We start from the raw sequence: 20,487 nt of genomic DNA on the forward strand, positions 1-20,487 counted from the left end.
GCGGTACTGCCCCAGCATGTCTGAAAGAGCATGCACACTAACCCAATGAGCTAACAGGGGAGCCCTGCTTTATTCTGGTTTTCTGACACCCCAACTCTGCAGGTTATTACAACTACATAGTTTCATGTCATTTAAATGTTGAGTGAATATTGTTATGATCCCTGATAGCTCAGTGGTTAAGGATGTGGGCTACCATGTGAGGGGTCTTGTGTTCAAATCCTGCTTACCCATTGAGCCACAGAGGTTTCCTGCTAAGTTACTTTCTACAAGACGGTGTATTTTACCTTATGACACTACTAAATGACAACGTTGTTTCTGCTTATGCCAAGTTTTAAAACAGAATACTCTGCCTTCTAATCATACTTAAAAAACAAGTGAAAGTTTGCTTAAGGATTTCTAAAAACTCGTTCACAAAATACAGTGACGATAAATAGACTTTTCTTGAATAGACTTATTTATCTCTGCAACACGGTTAAATATTAAACAGAAATGTACAGCCTACCGTCTATTAGGGGTGGAAATCTTTTGGTACCTCACGATTCGATTCTTGGGGTCACGATTCGATAACATTTCATCTTTATGGTCTTAAAATGTCTTAAAAACGCTCTGGATAAGAGCGTCTGATAAATGACTAAATGTAAATGTAAAAAGGTCTTAAATTTACCTGCAGGAACCCTGAGAATGTAACACAGCCTTAAAGATCTGGAGTGTTTATTAAAACATTGCATGTTTTTATTACAGGGAAGAACAAAGTGTGGTCCAAGACTGAACTGATGTGTTTTGTCCATGTCAGTCGTCATGGTTGTGTACTGTGGTAGCCCAGGGTAGATGTTGGGCTAACATGAAGTTGTGGCACTTTGATTTGAAGCAGATGGCTTCAGTGGCACCATTTGGTTTGGTATAAACCTTCTGCAAAGTGTGTGGAAGTAAATGGTCACATTAGTGATGCCCAAACACAAACCAGAAACATAAGAATCATCTAAAACCAAAGTATATAAAAAAAAATATCAGTTACAATCTCAACTTAATATTTACATTATTAATATGTGCTATTAAATAATTATTTTGGTTAGTCTCAAGTTACTACAGAATCTTTCCTTTTCAGAGATGTATTGCCATGTAATGCACACAACGGTATTGCTGGGAAACTTTCAATAGTTTATACAATTTGCGATATAAAACATGCTTTTGTTGTCAAAATGTTTGAACTACTAGAATAATTAGAGACAAGAAATGTTGACTTGAATAGTGTCCAACACTCAGAAGTGTCCATTAGTTCTTGGTCCATGACAGAGTAAAATGCTTGCCTAAAGGAACAGATCATAACCTATTCAGTCATTAGTGCTAGAAGGAGGCAGGAGGAATTGCAGACAGTTCCGTAGTTCCAGAGTGTCGTCTCCATTATGAGATGATGCAGTTCTTGCCCCTCTGGCTCCTCCGCTCGGAGCTAGTCCTGGAGCCCAGGGCCATGACCCTGGTGGGCTGGTCCTCTGCCTGGTACTGGTAGCGTCCGGACGGGCGGGGCTGAGGGATGGGCTGGCCCAGGAAGTAACCTTCCTCCTCGGAGTCAGAGGAAGAGGACGAACAGGTGGAGCACCAGTCCTCCTCCTCGCCATGGAAATGGGAGCGCTGGATGGAGGTCTGGAGGGAGTAGTCGGAGGTGGCGTGGGGGTAGGGCAGCGTGGGGGGTGGGCGGGGGTGTTGGCCGGGGCAGTGCAGGGACTGAGCACGCTGCCTGGGCATCAGGTCCAGGGCGTTGTGGGAGCGTGTCTTGCGGCTGCGATGGCGTCCGTGATGCTGCCGGGCGCGCTGGGGGCTGGGACCAGGGCCCTGCTCCTCCAGGTGGTAGACACGCCTCCTCGCCCTCTCACTCATAGGCGGCTGGCGCACCTGGACGTCGCCGTAGCGACCGTTATCTACCGTATCCGCGGTGAACTTGACCATCTGAGGGGGGCGGGACCGGGACGTGCTCCGCCTCATCACAGGAACACTGGGGACAGAGACTTCCTGAGCCCCTCGTCGCCCCTGCTCCTCCCCCTGCTCCTCCCCCTGGGCCTCTCCCTGGCGCAGGTACAGGTCGGAGGTCAGGCTCCTGAGGGAGGAGTCGCCGTGATGGCGCAGGGAGGAGTTGAGGGTTCCCATGACGCTCATCTCGTCACAGTCGTTGGGAGGAGTCGGGGCCTCCTGCAGGGAGAGGAGGAGCTGCCGCTCCTTGATGACCCCTTCCACTGACGCTCCTGAGAGGGAGGGAGGGAGGGAAGGGAGAGAAGGAGAGGGAGGAAGAGTTGTGAACAAAAACACAACTGCAGTAGTTCTGTCCATGTCTATGACTTAGCTAAGTTGTGTTGTGTGTGCTTCAGTCTTACCAGTGATGTTGGAGAGTGCCAGAGAGTCCATAGAGTCCCCGACACTCTGCTCAGCCTTTCCTAGCTCATCTGTGAGACACTCCAGAGAGTCCTGGTACCACTCCCTCTGCTCCAGCCAGAACCCTGGCTTAGCAGCAGAACCTCCTTCCCGCTCCTGGTCCACTTCCTGGATCCTCCTGGCGCTGGCCGGGCCGGGATGACTCCCATAGGCCGAGTCCCCCAGCCCGTCCTGAGACTGGGCCCAGAACATCTCGGGCAGGTTCTTCCCAGCCAGCCCCGGCCCCAGGCCGTGGCTCTGGGTGTGAGTGGGGGTGTTTGGGTTGGAGATTGCGGTGAAGGTGCTCTTAGGCTTCAGCCAGGGCTCCAGAGCGGAGGGTCTGCTGGTGGAGGCAGAGCTGGACCTGGCTCTGGGGTTGGCTCCCAGGCTGCTCTTGGGCTCGCTGGGCTGCTGGATGAGCCCACGGTCGCCAAACTTCAGCAGCAGCTGGGTCAGGTAGTCCTCATGCTCCGCCCACTTGTCTGGCTCCTCCCCCGCCTCCTCCTGCTCCTCCCCCTCCCTCCAGAACTGCTCCTCCTGCAGTTCCAGGTGGCCCAGCCTCCTGCCCACAATGTCCATCTCTCCCTCTCCGTCGGCCTCCCTGCCCGGGCCTGCGCCCACGCTGCGGGGGGTCTGGTAGTGCGACTCGGACGCGGGGGTCTGGTTCAACAGCTGTGACTGGCGCCAGTGGTCCGCCGGACGGCTGCTCTTGCCCACTCTCACGCTGCGGCGGGACTCGCGGGAGCGGGCGGACTGGAAGGCGGAGTCGGAGGAGTCCGACTGGTGGGAGTCCGGACCCATGCTGCAGGCCTTGGAGCAGTAGATGCGGCCCTGCTTGGGCAGGAAGGGGCAGCCCAGCAGGGAGCTCTTACACTGGGCACAGCTGAAGCACTGGTCTGTGGCGTGCCAGTGCACGCCCTCGTAGGTCATCTGGGCGTGGTCAACGCCTGGGGGGCGGGGGAAGAGGGGGAGGGAGGAGGAGAGGAGGTGGTTAATAATCGGCCAGTGTAACGCTGTCTGAATACACAGGGTGTGGTCGTGTTTTATCTGGTTCATGTGAACCAGGAGAGTCCTCGTTATCTTATGTCTTAACCATGACATCAGCCAAGATAAAACTAAGGAGAACGAACACTGAAACATGTCCGAAAGAATTCCTGCAAAGTGTCAATCTTCGTAAGGTCAATGTTGTTTTGACCCAGATGCGACCGGGATGCGGCTCAGACTTGACCGTGACTCACCGATGTTCTGTCCGCAGGCCTCGCAGTACTCGGAGTAAAGCGACTCGAAGCAGCCACAGCAGAACGGTCGGCCATCTTTCATGATGTAGCGCTGGCCTCCCAGCACGGTCTTGCATTCCACACATGCAAAATGCTGCATGTGCCAGTGGCGGCCCTCCGCCTCAGTACACTCATCCGCAAAGATGATCTGAGTGGACAAACACACACACACACACACCTCAGCTACACAGCACACTGATGGGAGAGAGGGACATCAGGGTTCGCAGGTGAAAGCCACTGTTGATGTAGTTCTACTAACTCCTGGATATACCTCTTGACGTGGTGTTCCTAGCTACAAAATGGGTCAAAATGTGTTTGTGTGTCGGCTGTCGGTAGAACCTACCTCGTCACAGGCGGAACAGCGAGGTTTCAGCAGCTCGGCGTGGTGGCGTCCACAGTAGACCCGCCCCCCCTGGTGGAAGTAGATGAGGTCCACCAGCAGAACCTCACACGTGGAACACGCAAAGCATGCTGGGTGCCAGCAAGGTCCTGGCCCCGCCCTGGACGCAAAGATGGCCATCTCTCCTCCGCTGATGCCCCCGCCACACTGTAAGAGACCGTAGGCCGCTAGGTTAGCACAGCTGACAGACCCCTTCTGGAGGTTTATATCCGCTCAGTGAGGGGCCTCACTGTATGACCTCTTTACCTCACGAAGACCCAAGCTAGCTATGTACAAAGAAAAATCTGCCCATGACTGGTTCAATGCAAATCGCGTGAACGAATCGTGAATGAATGACATCGTGATCACATGACAGGGGAGTGCCTGGACGGCCGGTGGCTGATCGTTTTATAACCATAGCAACTCACAGCCAGCAGACACCACACTAGACTGCCGGCTGCTATGACCACAGCACGTTGGCCTTCTAGACAGGGGTGTCGTGTGTCCCCTGGTACTGCGGCACTTGGAAACCAAAAACCAAAGTGTGTGTGTGTGTGTGGGGACAGTTCCACATCTGCTTTCCAGCAGGGTTACCCTGTCTACCTTGGTTGTGTTTCCTTAACGGCACGGCTGGCAGGCACGCCTGCTCACCCGCTCAGCAGGAGCTGGGTCCTCCCAGAGGAAGGGGTTTTGGGTCGGGACAGTTAAACAAGCTTCGCCATGGGATGTGTTTAAACTAGGGTTTAGGGCCAGACTCTGACCATCCCCCTTGCTCTCTGGAGACCAACCAGGGCTGGGTGTCCCAGCAGGCAGAGGGCCGCAGGCTGGGCAGGAAGCAGCCTCACTCCTCTGGGTGGTCTGACCTCCTTGCTCAGAGAGACACAACCTGATCCTCTCCTCACTCTCTATGGGGTGGGATTGAATGTGTGTGTGTGTGGTGTACTTACATGTTCACAGCGTGTGTGTTGCAGTGAGCGAGGCAGTATTTTGGGTGTCCCTCTGCCCAGAGCTTCCCTCTTTCTCTGGAGGCTGAACATGTGGAGCTCCCTCTTCTCCTCCTCACTCAACGACTGGCAATACCTCACCTGGACACACATGGGGGGGGGCAGAGACAGAGAGAGAATAAAACATTACATTTACATTTAGTCATTTAGCAGACGCTCTTATCCAGAGCGACTTACAGTAAGTACAGGGACATTCCCCCTGAGGCAAGTAGGGTGAAGTGCCTTGCCCAAGGACACAACGTCATTTTGCACGGCCGGGAATCGAACCAGTGACCTTCTGATTACTAGCCCGATTCTCTAACCGCTCAGCCACCTGACTCCCCTACATTAGGAGTCGTCCCAGCCTCTCCCCCTGACCGGCTCTGGTGCACAGCAGAGACTGGTTTTAAACAGGTTCCCCCCCTCCCCGGCAACACAGATGGTACAATCCAACACTAACCAAGCTTCATGTTTATATATAGAGGACAGGAAGAACACTAACAAGCAACTCTGTTGTTCTCTAAATGATGGTAAACTGTGCTGGCATGCACAAACACACACACACACACACACACACATAGGGCTCCTCTCAGCCTTGTAAAACCACAGCTATGTCAGGAATCCCCTCCCAGGGTACTGTTTCTGGTTTGTCAGCAAACATCATTGGATACAGTCAACCAGCTAGTCAGCTAGTCAGCCAGCCAGCCAGTCAGTCTGGTTTCCTACCTCATTGTCGTGAGGGGGCAGCTGGTATAGAAGCTGTCTGACCCGGTCTTTTTCTCCCGGACTGTTGACATATGGAACCTTGTCCTCCGGAAGGCTGGAGAAGTACAGTTGCACCTGGGGAAGGAGAGAGGGGGATGGAGGAGAGGTACAGAGATAATACAAGGTTAGAGAGGAGAAACAGAGTTGCACCTGGGGAAGGAGGGATGGGGGGGGGTGGAGGAGGTTAGATGGATAATGTGAGGTTTGACAGGCTTCGGGTTAAACACGTTGTCCGTGCAGGGACTTTCGACAAGGCATGGCCTTCACAGAGCATGTGAGGTAAATACACCACAGCTGTACTTCCTGTTGCGGAGGTCTTAGTGACCACATACTGACAGTGAAGATGTTTTTTATGTGCTTCAGGCTGCAGGCTGTGGAGGGAGGGGTGAGGGGTTGGAGGTATTTGGGTTTGGAGGCCTCCAATTGATGTCAGACTCTATGTTACCCTGGCACTCATTAATACCATGTGTGCTTACGTTTGGTGGGAGAGAGAGAAAGGGGAAAAAAAACATTGACAGATAAAGAGAGAAAGAAAGGGAGAGAGAGAGAGAGAGAGAGAGAGGCTGGTAACGTGCCACATCGCCTGCAGACAAGAGGCCAATCCTGTTTGCAGATGGAGCTGAACTGTAGAGAAAGGAGCTGGTCTTAACAGTGCTGCAGACACCACACACACAACACAAACACACAACACAAACACACCACACACACACACACAACACATACACACACACACCACACACACACACACACAGAGCAGACTTCACTTCACAGCAGCCCTAGGCTGTGAGTCGCCTGTAACCATCTGCTGAGTGAGCAAGTCAGGACACCTGACACAGTGTCAACATCCAGCTGCCATCGAGGATGTCTGACTGAAGAAATGGAATGGAGCTGATGAATAACCAGCAACTGTATCGTGAGAACTCAAACCAACACTAACTTCTGCTCTACTCTACCAACACTGCTGCTCTGCTCTACTCTACCAACACTGCTGCTCTGCTCTACTCTACCAACACTGCTGCTCTGCTCTACTCTACCAACACTGCTGTTCTGCTCTACTCTACCAACACTGCTGTTCTGCTCTACTCTACCAACACTGCTGTTCTGCTCTACTCTACCAACACTGCTGCTCTGCTCTACTCTACCAACACTGCTGCTCTGCTCTACTCTACCAACACTGCTGCTCTGCTCTACTCTACCAACACTGCTGCTCTGCTCTACTCTACCAACACTGCTGTTCTGCTCTACTCTACCAACACTGCTGTTCTGCTCTACTCTACCAACACTGCTGCTCTGCTCTACTCTACCAACACTGCTGTTCTGCTCTACTCTACCAACACTGCTGTTCTGCTCTACTCTACCAACACTACTGTTCCGCTCTACTCTACCAACACTGCTGTTCTGCTCTACTCTACCAACACTGCTGCTCTGCTCTACTCTACCAACACTGCTGTTCTGCTCTACTCTACCAACACTGCTGCTCTGCTCTGCCAAAACAGACTTTTGTGCTCTGCCATACACAGCCTCAGTGTTCCTAAAACAGCCTGTGACATCAGAGCCACAAACACTGACTCACTGTGAAGTAAAAACAAATATATTAACAACTGGCAGAACTGTTGACATTGTTCTGAACTGCGACATACATTTGTGTGTGATCACATGGCAAACATGTCAATGTTTCTGTGTTTATAGATTACATATGGAGTGTATATTTATGGACCTTGTACATTATGGCTTGCTCTGATTTTCCCTCTCTCTCTGGCTGACATCCGCTGCTCCGTCTGCTCACAGAGGGGTGGCTTGGTGGGTGGGTGGGAGACTGCCAGGGGGTGGGGGCGGGGTGGGGGCGGGGGTGTGGAGGAGCTGTCCGGGAGGGGCGGGGGTTAGCCAAAATCAGGCAGCAGCAGGAATAATGTCTGCTGTAGCCATGTTTCCTCACTTAGTCCCACGGCTGTCTCTCTCCATCCTGTCGGAGAGGAGCAGCTCCACAGGCCCTGACGGGGCGCAACTCTCCCCACAGCTGGCACTCCCTGTGGGCATCCCACGCCCAAGATGGAGATGCTCCTTAATGTGTTCTCTTGTGACCAATCTTCTGTTAATTGCATCAGGCTACACATCAGCCAAATTGGGTTGGAGCTACTGCAGGATGACAGGCTATTCTTGCATGGTGTGTGTGTGTGAGGGAAAGGAGGGAGTGGTGTGTGTGTGAGGGCTGTCCAGGTCTCACCTGCTCAGGTCTGAGTCCAGGCGGAACCCAGGCGTACTCCTCCAGGGCGCAGCCTGAGTCGTCGTCGGAGGTGGAGCTCCTCTGGAAGCCCAGCCCCAGCTGCTTCAGCTGTCCCCCGACACGAGGCTCCATGTCCTGGCCTCGCGCCGCCACGCGCTCCCTCTCCAGGTTCATCTCACGGGGGCGCTGGAGAGCACAGGGCGGGGGGGGGGGGGGAGATATGTTTTAGGACATGATGCATATTATAGAGTTCTTGTCGCGGTGGAGGAGATAATAGTAAGAAGGACAGAGGAGTAGAGAAAATAATACAGACAGGAGAGTAAAAGGACCTAATCCCACAGTTAGTTTAATCTCTATAGGACAGCGTGTACCCTGCTCCACCATAGCTGCATGCCAGGAGGTCGGAATGGAGGGGGGTCAAACCCATGTGTTTTTGTGTGTGGTTTGTGTGTGGGTGTGTGTGTCTGCAACGACGTATAAGTAATGACTGCCTACTGTATTACCTAACTAAGCACATGTGCTTCAGTCGGTGTGTTTTATTGCAGTGAAAAGCCTTGTAAAAGCTGGTGTGCAAGTTACGTAGGGACAGAAAGACAGGAGAACCGGTACACATGCAGAACGACAATTCACTTATGTCCACACACACGCACGCACACACTAACACACAGAGACCACACTTTGCTAATCTAAGCGGTTTCAGCGTTGATCCTTTCAAATGTTGTGAGTTTTACAGGCTGATAAGAACCAGGCTGTTGCATCAGAAGTAGGGGTTATTGACTGTGTGTGAGGTGGCCCAGTGTCACGGTGTCCCCCCCACCACCACCACCAGCCTGACACTGATAACAGCCCTACTGTCTGGGAGTCTGTTGGCTGAGCGGTGAGGGAATCGGGCTAGTAATCCGAAGGTTGCCAGTTCGATTCCCGGTCATGCAAACCGACGTTGTTTCCTTGGGCAAGGCACTTCACCCTACTTGCCTCGGGGGAATGTCCCTGTACTTACTGTAAGTCGCTCTGGATAAGAGCGTCTGCTAAATGACTAAATGTAAATGTACTGTCTGGAGGTGGTGGACCAGACACCTGTGTTGACTTGAGCTCAGCTCCTGTACTGTGTTAATGAGACAGGAGGAGTCCCCTCCCCCTACACATCCTCCTCCATCACACCTTCAGACACCAGCGAAGGTCTCTCCCAACAGTACTCCAGATACTGCTGTGGGGCAGAACACGAGAACCGGTTCTGCCAGCTCTAACAATCTTCCTTCAGCTTCATTCAAATGTGTCAAAGAATCGAGTCAAACACAGTTCACTGGGCTAATGTTGAGGTCTGAACACCATGGCAGTCGTTCCTGCCCTGACACCCTTCCGCTGTCCCGACCAATCAGGCATGTACATCTACCCTCCAGTCTACATCACCATAACCAACCAATCACAGCACATTATGGAAATGGGATTCTACAACGGATAGGATGTGTCAGGCTCACTTAGCATAGAAAAACTGTTACAACATGGCTGGAAGCCTCGAAAAACTAATTTTACAACATATGAAAGTGGCTCAACTTCCACCACACCCTTAACGCAGCATACTAGAGCCTTGTTATTCAGCGACTGATCTGAGAGATGTTACAAAGAGACAAGTCTGACAAGACGGACAGATAACCACGGCACTTAGAAGATCCAGTGTTACTCTGACTGATCAGAGTAGCGATGGTGCCATCAGCTCTGGTTCTGTCTGGTAGAAGACAATCTCTCACTGCAGCAGGAGAACTTTCCAGCCTGATGAGTAGCATTGAAATGATGATTTTCAGTGAGTAACAAGAGTCAACGAATGCTTCTCAGAAAACAGCCACCCCCTCCTGAACCCCTCTCCAGGAGTCTGGAGCCCATATGGGAATATTGGGGCTGCTCATGTTACACCTGGGCACAACGCTGGCAACAACACAATGTCCGTCTTTGTCCAAAACAAAAACACACGTCTGCCTCTAACCTCAGCCTAGCCGTTACCCTCTCGGCCGGCCCTGCCATCTCTCCCCTGCCTCTATCCATACCTTCCCTTTAAAGCCCAGCTGTGTACAAGGGGAGGCGAGGGGGGGGGGGGTTAAAAACTTTTGAAAAAGGCGTTTAAGGAGCTGGGTAAACAAGCTCCAGATGTCAGTGTGAGCAGCAGGGTGACTGTGCTCAAGGCCTCTGCACAGAGACGCCTCCAGCACAGCCACAGCACAGCCACCCACAGCAGAGCCTCAGCACAGCTGAATTCGGACTTATCAATACTGGGAGGATCTAGAGGATTAATACTGTCGTAGGCCATCCCTCTAAATACCAGTCTGTTCTTAACTGACTTGGGTGGCATCAAATTAAAATATAAATAAGAATGTAGTGGTCTTACCTGTAAAAGGAGCATGCTACTCTCTTGAACTGCTAGTTCTCACAGCCTACAAACAGTTGAGATGAGTGGTTCCACTCCTCGTCCAGTCACTGCTAGAGCAGCAGCAGTAGCAGCAGGTATCTAACATGGGCACAGGACCCACTCACTCTCCTCAGATCCAGTCTAGATCCAGTCTTATACTACACAGACAAGCCTGCTTCCAGCAGAGGCTGATCAGGTGAACCCACAGAGAGAATGTCCCACGAGGCTACGGTCAGTCTGGCTGACCCCCACAGCAAAGACAGGAGATATTTCTGGTTCCAAGTGCTCTGGCTCCAAGTGGAGAGTGTGTGTTGGAGTGAGAGTGTGTGGGAGTAAGTGTGTGTGTGTGTGTGTGGTGTGGCAGTCAGGCTGAAGTCAGCCCCTCCCTCCCTCCTTCTTCTCTCTCTGCCCAGCCCTCCTCCCTCCTCTCTCCGCACTTCAAACACACTCTTCAGAATCAACAACGCCCCTCCCCCTTCCCCCTCCCCCCCTCCCTCCTCTCACCACTCAGAATTCCTTCATCCGGATGACAGTTTCTCTCTTTCTCCTTCTCTCTCCCTCTCAACATTGTTTCTCCCTCCAGACCTCCCATCTGTAATGTTGATGTTACATCACAGACCGGAACTGGCTAAAGCAAACATCTGGTTTCATCTGTCTCTATCACAAACATCTGTTTCTAGCTCATTCTCTCTCTCACTCGCTCCCTCTCTCCCTCTCTCTCTCCTCCCTCTCTCTCTCCTGATGACCAGCTGGATCAGTGCCTGGCCTCAAGGACAGTGCTGGTCGTTGTGATGAAAGGAGAGACAGCCTCAATCCTGCGCTGGTTTCCCCCTGCAGAGCCTGCATGTAGATGAGCTCCAGCCTCTTACACAGCAGGGTGGCAGGCCTAAACAAACATTAACAGGAACTGGAGTTTTCACTGGTGTGTTGTTGCAACACCTCAAAGTGTACTTTACAGTTATAAACCCAACCAAACTCCTAATCTTAATGTAGCCTGTTCTCTCTATCTATAGTGATATATCGGTCCTATGTCACCAGCGTGACACTAAAACAGGTAGTAGTAATAACTACTTTTTATTTAAGTAGGTCAGAGCCCATACTTCTTTACTGGAGCTTGACTGAATAAGTGTAGGCAGCACTTCAACTTTTACCAACTTAGTCTTTTTAAACATGAGTATCTGTACTTCTACTTGAGTGAAGGATGTGTGTACTTTTTCCATCTCTGGTTCTCACGAGGAGGCCAGTCTCTCTCACCAAGCCCAGGCGTCACACTGCTGCCCGAACGAGGAAGGAGAGAGGACCCACACCTACACCCCCACCCCCGAAATTCATCTCCCTCCTAATCAGCTCACAATGATGTTGTTGAAGGGTGACACTTCTCTTCAACACTCTACAGTCTGACGAACTGGGAAAAAGGGTCGGTTCGCCGTAGCGAGAAGAGCGGACCTGCTGCGTTCACCGGGTGCACGAATAAACCTCTCTCAGCCTTGACTTTCCACCAACCGACGTGGCGGAACGCTGTTGGGATTTGTCAGTGTTCCTGGTTCATCCATCATGGTGAAGCTTAGGACAGACTGTTTTTATTTAGACCACATGATGGATGCTTCCCTGAGCATTGTCCAGACAGACAAAGACACTCCTCGCCATGACAACGGCCTGATTGCCACTTGGGAGGCTGTGGAAAGCAGGCCCGGGTCACATGACACATGATGTTGTCCTAATGACATCAGGAGAAGCAAGGGGGAGGGGTGAGGAGGAAGGGGTGAGATGGAGGGGTGAGGGGGAGGAGTGGGAGGAGGGGTAGAAAGACATTTTGGCAGCTCTCTTAGTCTGAGAACTTTAAGTGAAGCTCTCAAGTTTTCCAGAAAGGCTCTCTTGGCAGCACTGCCCAGAAGCCACTTTCAGGTACATCTGAAAATAACATCTTTCCAGCTTCCCTTTCAAGATCCTAATCTATACCAGCATTCTACGGCTCTGGAAATGTCAAGGACGTGAGGAAAAGAACTCTTTGCTTGACCAGGACGACCAAAGAACGGGTGAAATGTCTGTGTTCTGGAGGGTGTCCGCCCCAGCCCCTCTGGAACCTTCTGTTCCCTCCCCCCTCCGTGTGTTCCAGGAGGACCAGGAAGTGTTGGGAGAATCATCAGGGGACATTTCCTCTTCCTTCCTTCGTATTGTGCTGGTGCTTGACCCTCCCCTTGAGAGGGGGCGGAAGGGTGGAGGGGTGGAGGGGTGGAGGGTGGAGGGGTGGCTCTCTGACAGCCAGTGAACCTGCGTGAACGCCTGAATGGACGGAGCCCTAGCTGTATTCACATGTCCACCTCTGACCAGTCTACATGAAAAACGAGCGGTTTATACAGTGACCTTTGACATTAACAAATGGACACACACACACATATATATATATATACACGCAAACACCTACACAACCCTAACCCCTCCTCTTTTCTCATCTCCTCCAATCCAAGTGCAGTATTGTATTCAGATTTACCTTTAATTCACCACCAAGGGAAAGCCCTGACAGCTAAATTGAGCCCCTGATGTAAACATTAGAAACATACTGCTTGATCATGAGGTCCTATTCACATCTAAACATTGGAACAAGGTTAATTATGTCCTGGCTGGTGCTTGTGTTGTTCCATGTTCTTCGAGTGTTTGTGTTTATTTGGGATGAATTGGTGTGCTAATGATGTGAGACTGTTGTGCCAGCATACAGGAGCTGTGACACCAGACAACACAGATAGTTTGATAAGGCACGCTAGTTCTTTACATATCACAGGCACGTCTGACAGATACCAGAAAATCAACCCACTACACAGAACCAGGCCAGACCAAGCCTAGGGTCATCTAATCCTAACTTGCCCCCCTACCCATCCCTTGGAAAATAACAGGAGTCTGGTGTTTCCATTGCAATGTAAATTAGCATGTCATTCACTGGCTCTCTATTGTCAAGTGGTCTTCCAGGGGGACTATTTACGTCTCAATTCACATCCATTATCATCCAATATGTAGGCCATTCACACCCAGACCAAGCAATCCTCTTCAACCCTTCACACCTGCTAACAGAACAGCAGCCCCTGCTAACAAAATGCTACTCCGGAACACAAGGTATGCTAGGAGACAACAAGCCCTTGAAAAGAGAACAGTCGCTCTGCTAACAGAATGCTAACTCCGCTAGCTATCCCGTTACAACCAGAGATGCATGCCGGCGTTGTGAAGGCAGGCTGGTTAGGCTCCCTGCTTCTCCTGTCGTGCTCCACACCTTCAACTCTCCCTCTGCAAGTGGGTGCAGGGCAAAGTGCCAGGGCAGTGTTAATATCCTCTGACACAGAGAGAAAATGACATGTTTGCGTGATATGGGGTGTGCCAGGGTTTAACAACCTAACAGCAAGTTATTAACACACCTCTGCAACAATAAACACAAGCAATAATAAAAAAACATTTAAAACACCTTGCTCACTCACTGAGATTTGATACCCCATCTCTGAGACTTTTGTGCACCTGAAACTGAATCCAAATTACCCTTCACTTTCCTCTTTTGACAGAACACTTAGGACCTTGCTGTTAACCACCAACTCACCGCCACAGTTACAGTCCCACACCACCCCCCCCCCCCACACACACACACACCAGCATGCTATCCAAGTAACCTGTGAATAACCTGTGTTTTACAGTTCTAGAACCTTTGGACAGTCAGTTCGCAGTGCCATGGTTAGACCTGCGAGGAACAACAGCTGGCTGACGTACAAATAACCTCTTTAGTTTGAAAACGTACCCAATATTTATCTCAGATCAGATATCTATTTCTGACGCACAGATAGATTACAGTGGGGCTACCGCTTGTGGAGCCGGAATCCTGTCTGTGTCGTGATCCATCTCTGGATGATATCCTGAGGGATTATGATGTGCAGGAGAGATTGGTGGAGGGAAGAGGTGTTATACCATGTCAGCGCACAATGCCACACATCCCATTACCAGCCGCTTTCAATACACGCCAAGCAGGAGGCAAAGCTGCTCGTGAGAGAGACATATGTGTCACAACATTTCACATCCCTGTCACGGACGATCGATGTGGACGCCGTCAGTAGCGACGACAGTCAGGAATCATACGCCACACGCGGGTCCACCTTCATCTGTCTTCCGGTCCATGCAGGCTTCTGGACTCACAGCAGCCTCCCCCGCTAAGCTGGTTCTCCAGCATAGCGGGTGGAAGACAGCGTAAGCAGACCTCACGGGTGCGACCGTATGTGTGTGAGCCCATAGACATGAGCAGGGAGGGATCTCTTTGTGTGTCGGGCCCCTCTATGGAGTGTGAGGCCAGGTAATAACAGAGATGATTAGCATGGAGGGAGAGCACGTTCACACGTCCCCACCACCTCCCACAGGAGATGGGACACTGTTGTTCACACCATCATAATGACCATTAGACATCAGACACCCCGCCAGGGGACTAGCAACAACATCAAAGTCCTTGGAGAGAAAGACAGAGAGTGAGAGAAAGAGATGAGAGGGAGAGAGAGAAAGGTGAAGAGAGAGACAGCGTTGTATCGTCGCCCTGATGTATAGTGAAATACCTCCCTCTTCCCCCCCTCCCAGTTCTCTCCCCTTCTCCTTAGAAAGGCCACACAGGCCTGTAATGACGGGCCTCAGGGGGGAGCAGTCAGTCAAGCAGGATAAACATACACACACAGACACACACACACACTCATCCAATACATCACACTCAACACTACACACACAATTACACAAGGCCATGATTTCCCATAATTCGTAAGTCCTAACGTGACAAGCAGTGGGTACCATGACCAACCTAAATGCTTCTGGCTTCCTGACACAGTTTACTAAGCTGGTTAGTTTGGCCTAGTTGTTCAGTGAGACCCGACTCAATGCTGAGGAAGAGGAGAAGGAGGAAGAGTGAAACTGTTTCGAGTATACTACAAATCCCTGTCCATATTACATTTACTCATTTAGCAGACAGTCTTATCCAGAGCGACTTACAGTAAGTACAGGGACATTCCCCCCAAGGCAAGTAGGGTGAAGTGCCTTGCCCAGGGACGCAACGTTATTTGGCACGGCCGAACCGGCAACCTTCTAAGTAATAGCCCGATTCCCTAACCGCTCAGCCATCTATCTCCCTACACTGTACCCATATAGTGTATGTTTCTACCTATAAAGCTTTACATGTGTTGACAAAGGATGAGCCGGATGTAGAGAGAGACAGAGAGAGAGAGAGTTAGACAGAGAAAAGATAAATGGTTGTTTTGCTGGGTTTGTATGTGACACCTCAGTGACAGCAACATTCCACACAGCCTCTCTAGGTGCTGGCGTGGTCTGGCCTGAGGTTTGGGGACAAACACACAGAAATTAAGACAACCTTATCCCCTACTACACCACACACTCTTACATACTGCAATCCTACTCTCCACACCACACACTCTTACATACTGCAATCCTACTCTCCACACCACACACTCTTACATACTGCAATCCCACTCTTCCCACTCCTGAGTAGAGCGCTGACCTAAAGCCAATGGGCTATCTTGCTGGGAGGTGAGCTGTCTAATGGCCTGGGGGAAGGGGTTCTGAAGGGGGTGGGTTCTGCAGGAGGTGGGGGCTCTTTGAGAGAGCTTTCCCTGGAGAAAACTGAAACACTCACATCCATGCAGGAAAAACAAGTCCACACATGTTGGATTCGACAGTTGACTGGTTTGGGAAGATGAATGAATCCCTCAGTGAAGCAACCTCCTAATTATGTTGGCATTTATAGCAATTAATTACAAGCTTTTAATCATAACTGTTAATATCGTGGTTACAGAACCTACTAACCACTCTGGCTGTGTATTAGCTGGCTGGAATCGACAGTTTCTCTCTTCTCTCTCTCTCTCTCTCTCTCTCTCTCTCTCTCTCTCTCTCTCTCTCTCTCTCTCTCTCTCTCTCTCTCTCTCTCTCTCTCTCTCTCTCTCTCTCTCTCCCCCTCTCTCCCATATATCTCCTGTATAACAGCAGTGTCTACAGGTGTCAAAGACTACATATTGTCTCTCTTCTTCCACTGTCTGAACATTCCCCCCACCTGGAGATCAGATACCGCCTATCAAAGCTTGGGGATTAGGTTTGCTTGTAAGTCACTGTGTAAGTTGTTCATGTAGCTATGAGCTCAGAGAGATCATCCAGTAATTATGTGGTCATGGTAAACTCCACCTGTCTGTGCGTACAGACCCTGAGTCTAGCTATGGTGTTTACCGTTACTCTACAGCCTTTTATCACATGCTTTTAATGACAATTACTTTGAATGGCTTAATAACCGGTATCAGTATTACTGACGACTTTGCGTGTGTGTGGGTGTGTGTGCGGAGGTGTGAAGTGGGGGAACAGAGAGAAAGGGAGCCACGAGAGAGCAGACTGAAAAGGGATAGTGAGAGAAAACCAATGCCTTCCTTTAATCATCATCAAATGCAGAGCCGTGTGTGGGTAATTAAGGTGGTGCCTAACTGACTTGCACTGTGAGGCATGAATCACAAGTGTCCAAACAGCCCAGATCAGTTACAGCATCATTCTCTGCTGCAGGCTCCTCATTGCTGCTTTGCAAGTCCTAACACACAACATGAAGAACTGGATCTAGATAACGACCAATGTAGAGAGAGTGAGAGAGATTCTGGAAGTGTTCCTTCTTCCTCCTCATCCAACGAGAAAACTGCTTCAGGTCAGAGGAGCTTGGTGTGAAAACACCGACGAGGAGTTGGAACAAACTCACCCTTCACTGACTATCCCTCAAGCACTAGTCATGATTCATGAGTACTATGCAGACAAGTATAGAAACACACACAAACACAAACTTGCAATACTGTCCTATTTTCTAACCTTTAGATTGTTGTTCTCTGCTGGTCATATGTCTCATAACCCCGGTCTTCAAACATTAGCCTGACTGACAAACTTAGTTCAAGTCCCCCATGACAGAGCGTTGGTCACTCCACTTGTTCAGAACTTGGCCTCAGTGCAAAGTTGGAGCGTCCAGGCAGGAAAGTGCTGTGGTCAGCAGAAGCTTACAGCCCTGCTTCTCTCTGGGAGGACAGTCGAGGCTCTGTGCACGGTTACTCTGGTTACACCTCAGCCCTGCACACACAGCCTTGTTGACACACTAATGGATGAGGTGACACAAACACACAGACACTCTCTCTCTCTCCCATACACATATATATTTCATACTCATGTTTATGCTTCATGTTGGATACATTTATTTAATGTCATAGCTGTTTCAGTTCCAACGTAAACACAGAGAGTAAGTGAATCCATTGGGACAAAAACCGACTGGCAGAGAATATGAACTGGACCCTGCATGTCCTAACATATAGAGGAAGTCTACACAGAGAGAACACAGACTCCGACCCCTACATTAGGGCTTGATTGCATTATTAACAAAAATAATATGAAAAATTAGGTGTGTGGACTATGGAGCCAGCCAACCAGCCAGCCAACCTCTCAGTCAGTTAACCAATAAAAGTTTTTCCAGAATGGAGTCCAAGAACATCAACATTTTATTTGCTGTTTCCTCAAACACCCAAGTATACACAGAACTACTGTACGGGGTAGTAGACTACACTGGCTTCCTAAGGTGCTGATGCAGAAAACATGTTCCCAAGAAGTCTCTATGACGATCACACTGAACAAACAAAACATACCCAATAAGAAGTAAAGAATTCTTAACTTACACCTAGGTGTTCACTAAAATAAACCATTCTCCTCACTCTCCGAAAAAAACAGGTAGGTCAACGTAATAGCTTATCATCACATGTTGTTACAAAGCATTCCAGTGATGCATTCCAGTCACCTGAGCTAAAGGTAAAGGTAAGTTAGAAAGCCCTCCATGTGGTCTAAATGGCTGAAGTATTAACTGGACTTACTGACCCCTCCCTAGACCCCCTCAGTCAGCAGTAACATGCTTCTGGTGTAGTTTGTCATTCACCGGAGGACTGGACTGCCTTGGAACACTGTCACATCGGGTATATGACTTTGCAATTATACGTTTTGTTCAGTTATTATTTAGAAATGCAGTCACCTTGTATTGTGCATCGTCGTCAACTACCACTAGGTGACACCACTATCATCACTGCGGTTTTTTAATAGGGCAACTTTGGCAACTGCCTTGAACGACTGGGGAGAATTTACACATATCAAGTCTCAACATACACTTAAAGGGTTATATTCGATGAAGTAAATTTGACAACTGCTGAATAGGTAGTTAGCGTCACTACAGGTTAGGTTTCACAGACCGAATACCTTAATGATGGATGTATCTGGCAAGGAAAAGAGAGAGAGACAGAGAGAAAGAGAGAGACAGAGAGAAAGAGAGAGAGAGAGAGAGAGAGAGAAAGAGAGAGAGAGAGAAAGAGAGAGAGAGAGAAAGAGAGAGTGAGAGAGAAGAAGAAAAAAACTCTGAATGACAGCAACAGCTGAGTCCACACATCTGGAACCCCACATAGTCGCGCGGCGCGTCAAGCACCAGAATGCAAACACTTCTCTGCGCGTCTTTGCGCACAAATTGAAAATCCCTTTCGACTTTTTCGACAAGCTACTCAGTGTTCACCCATTTCTTCGAAGTTTAATGCTGGTCCATTTCTACCATAAACAACGATTGAAACCAGAGCCAACCATCCATGTGTGACAGTGCACCGCTCGTGAGGACCACACCTCTCGCAAGACAGCAGAAAAGTAGACAAACTCCATCAGAGACGAGAAGGCAGTTTACATGTGAAGCATGATGGACGTAGGCAACTCAATAATCTCTAGGTGTGCGTCGACGCACACCTACGTCTCAAAACTCTAACACAGTTGACTAAGAAATGCAAATAATTGAAAAGTGCACTAAACCTGCAATGTGATATCACCCTAACACAGACACAACAAAACTGTGTTGGGAACAGACACTCACCAGACTCCGATTAGGTATTCGGTCCTGACGGATTATTCCTTTATTCTGGTAGAATAATCACTTTTGTCGTCATAGGCGACAAGCTAAACCGAAAAGTAGAAGTATCTGAAATCCAATACTAGAAAGCAGTCGGCTTTCCTGACATCGTGGAGCCGCGGTCTGGTTTCAGCGCACAGTCCGACAGCTGAGGACCCAGAGTAAACAGCGCTGTTCAGCACTACAAGTTAAAGCACACCGAGGCTCATGAGCGGACAGATGACATTAGCTTTGCTCTCTGCTTATTGGCTCAGACAACGCCCCCCGCTGCCCCCCTCTGCCCCCCTCCCCCCCACACACACACACATACACAGGCAGGCAGGTTGAAGTGAAGCTACTAGTATTATTGTTCAAGAGCCTGGTAGCTGAGATGTGGTTACATTGCACTGTGACTGGTCAATACAAGGTTCCTTCCACCAAAATAATGAACAATATATTTCTGATCCTTGACCTTCTGATGTACTTTATATATGCACTATATGAATAAAAGAAAAAGAAAACACTTGTTTATTGGAAAACCTCATGGACTAGAGCAGATCATTAGAGGCCACTTCTTCAAGTGTCTTATGTTGAGACAACTTGGACTTGACGCTTGAGTGACTATACTTAGAATGCAAGCCTTGGAATCCCACATCATGGGAAGACAATCATTGTGATCAATTGGTTGCCATTTAGACATGTGCCACAGGTATGTAGACGAACCCCTGAGCTGAGTGCCACACATACTTCTGAATCTGTGTGTGTTTCTGAGTGTGTGAATACATGCATAGGTGTTTGGGCATGCAAGCACATATAGCATCCGTTTCCACAACTGTCTCAGGGTGACAAAGTGAGGAGGCGTCAGGTTACTCAATGCTGTCCCACTTGCCATACTAGTTAGTCAACTAACCAGCTAATCAACCAGTCTGTCAAATAATCAACTGGCAACAAGTCAGAAAGCTAACCTGTCTCCCTGCCAACCAGCCGAGAGGCCCCCCCTCCCCTCCCCACACACACCCCTAACCCCCCCACCTGCCCCTCCTCCTCTGTAAAGGCCTGAGTAGAGGGTTCGAATCTGGAGAAGATTTCACGTTCCCCTGCCACATCTACATGC

At 49.8% G+C, this 20,487-nt stretch overlaps 1 protein-coding gene across 1 annotated transcript; it reads right to left on the bottom strand.

Annotated features, from left to right (window-relative positions):
• Positions 1–694: 694 nt before the first annotated feature.
• On the bottom strand, positions 695–19,425 carry prickle1b (prickle homolog 1b). The gene is made up of 8 exons (XM_067254302.1): positions 19,359–19,425; positions 8,032–8,217; positions 5,769–5,882; positions 5,007–5,144; positions 4,024–4,227; positions 3,642–3,828; positions 2,367–3,350; positions 695–2,237 (listed from the first exon to the last, which is right to left on the bottom strand). The coding sequence occupies exons 2-8, from the start codon at positions 8,203–8,205 to the stop codon at positions 1,402–1,404; spliced, it is 2,637 nt and encodes an 878-aa protein (XP_067110403.1). The 5' UTR covers positions 8,206–8,217; positions 19,359–19,425; the 3' UTR covers positions 695–1,401.
• Between the last annotated feature and the right edge of the window lie 1,062 nt (positions 19,426–20,487).

Source organism: Osmerus mordax, chromosome 17, assembly GCF_038355195.1.
Source record: "Osmerus mordax isolate fOsmMor3 chromosome 17, fOsmMor3.pri, whole genome shotgun sequence".
NCBI lineage: Eukaryota > Metazoa > Chordata > Actinopteri > Osmeriformes > Osmeridae > Osmerus > Osmerus mordax.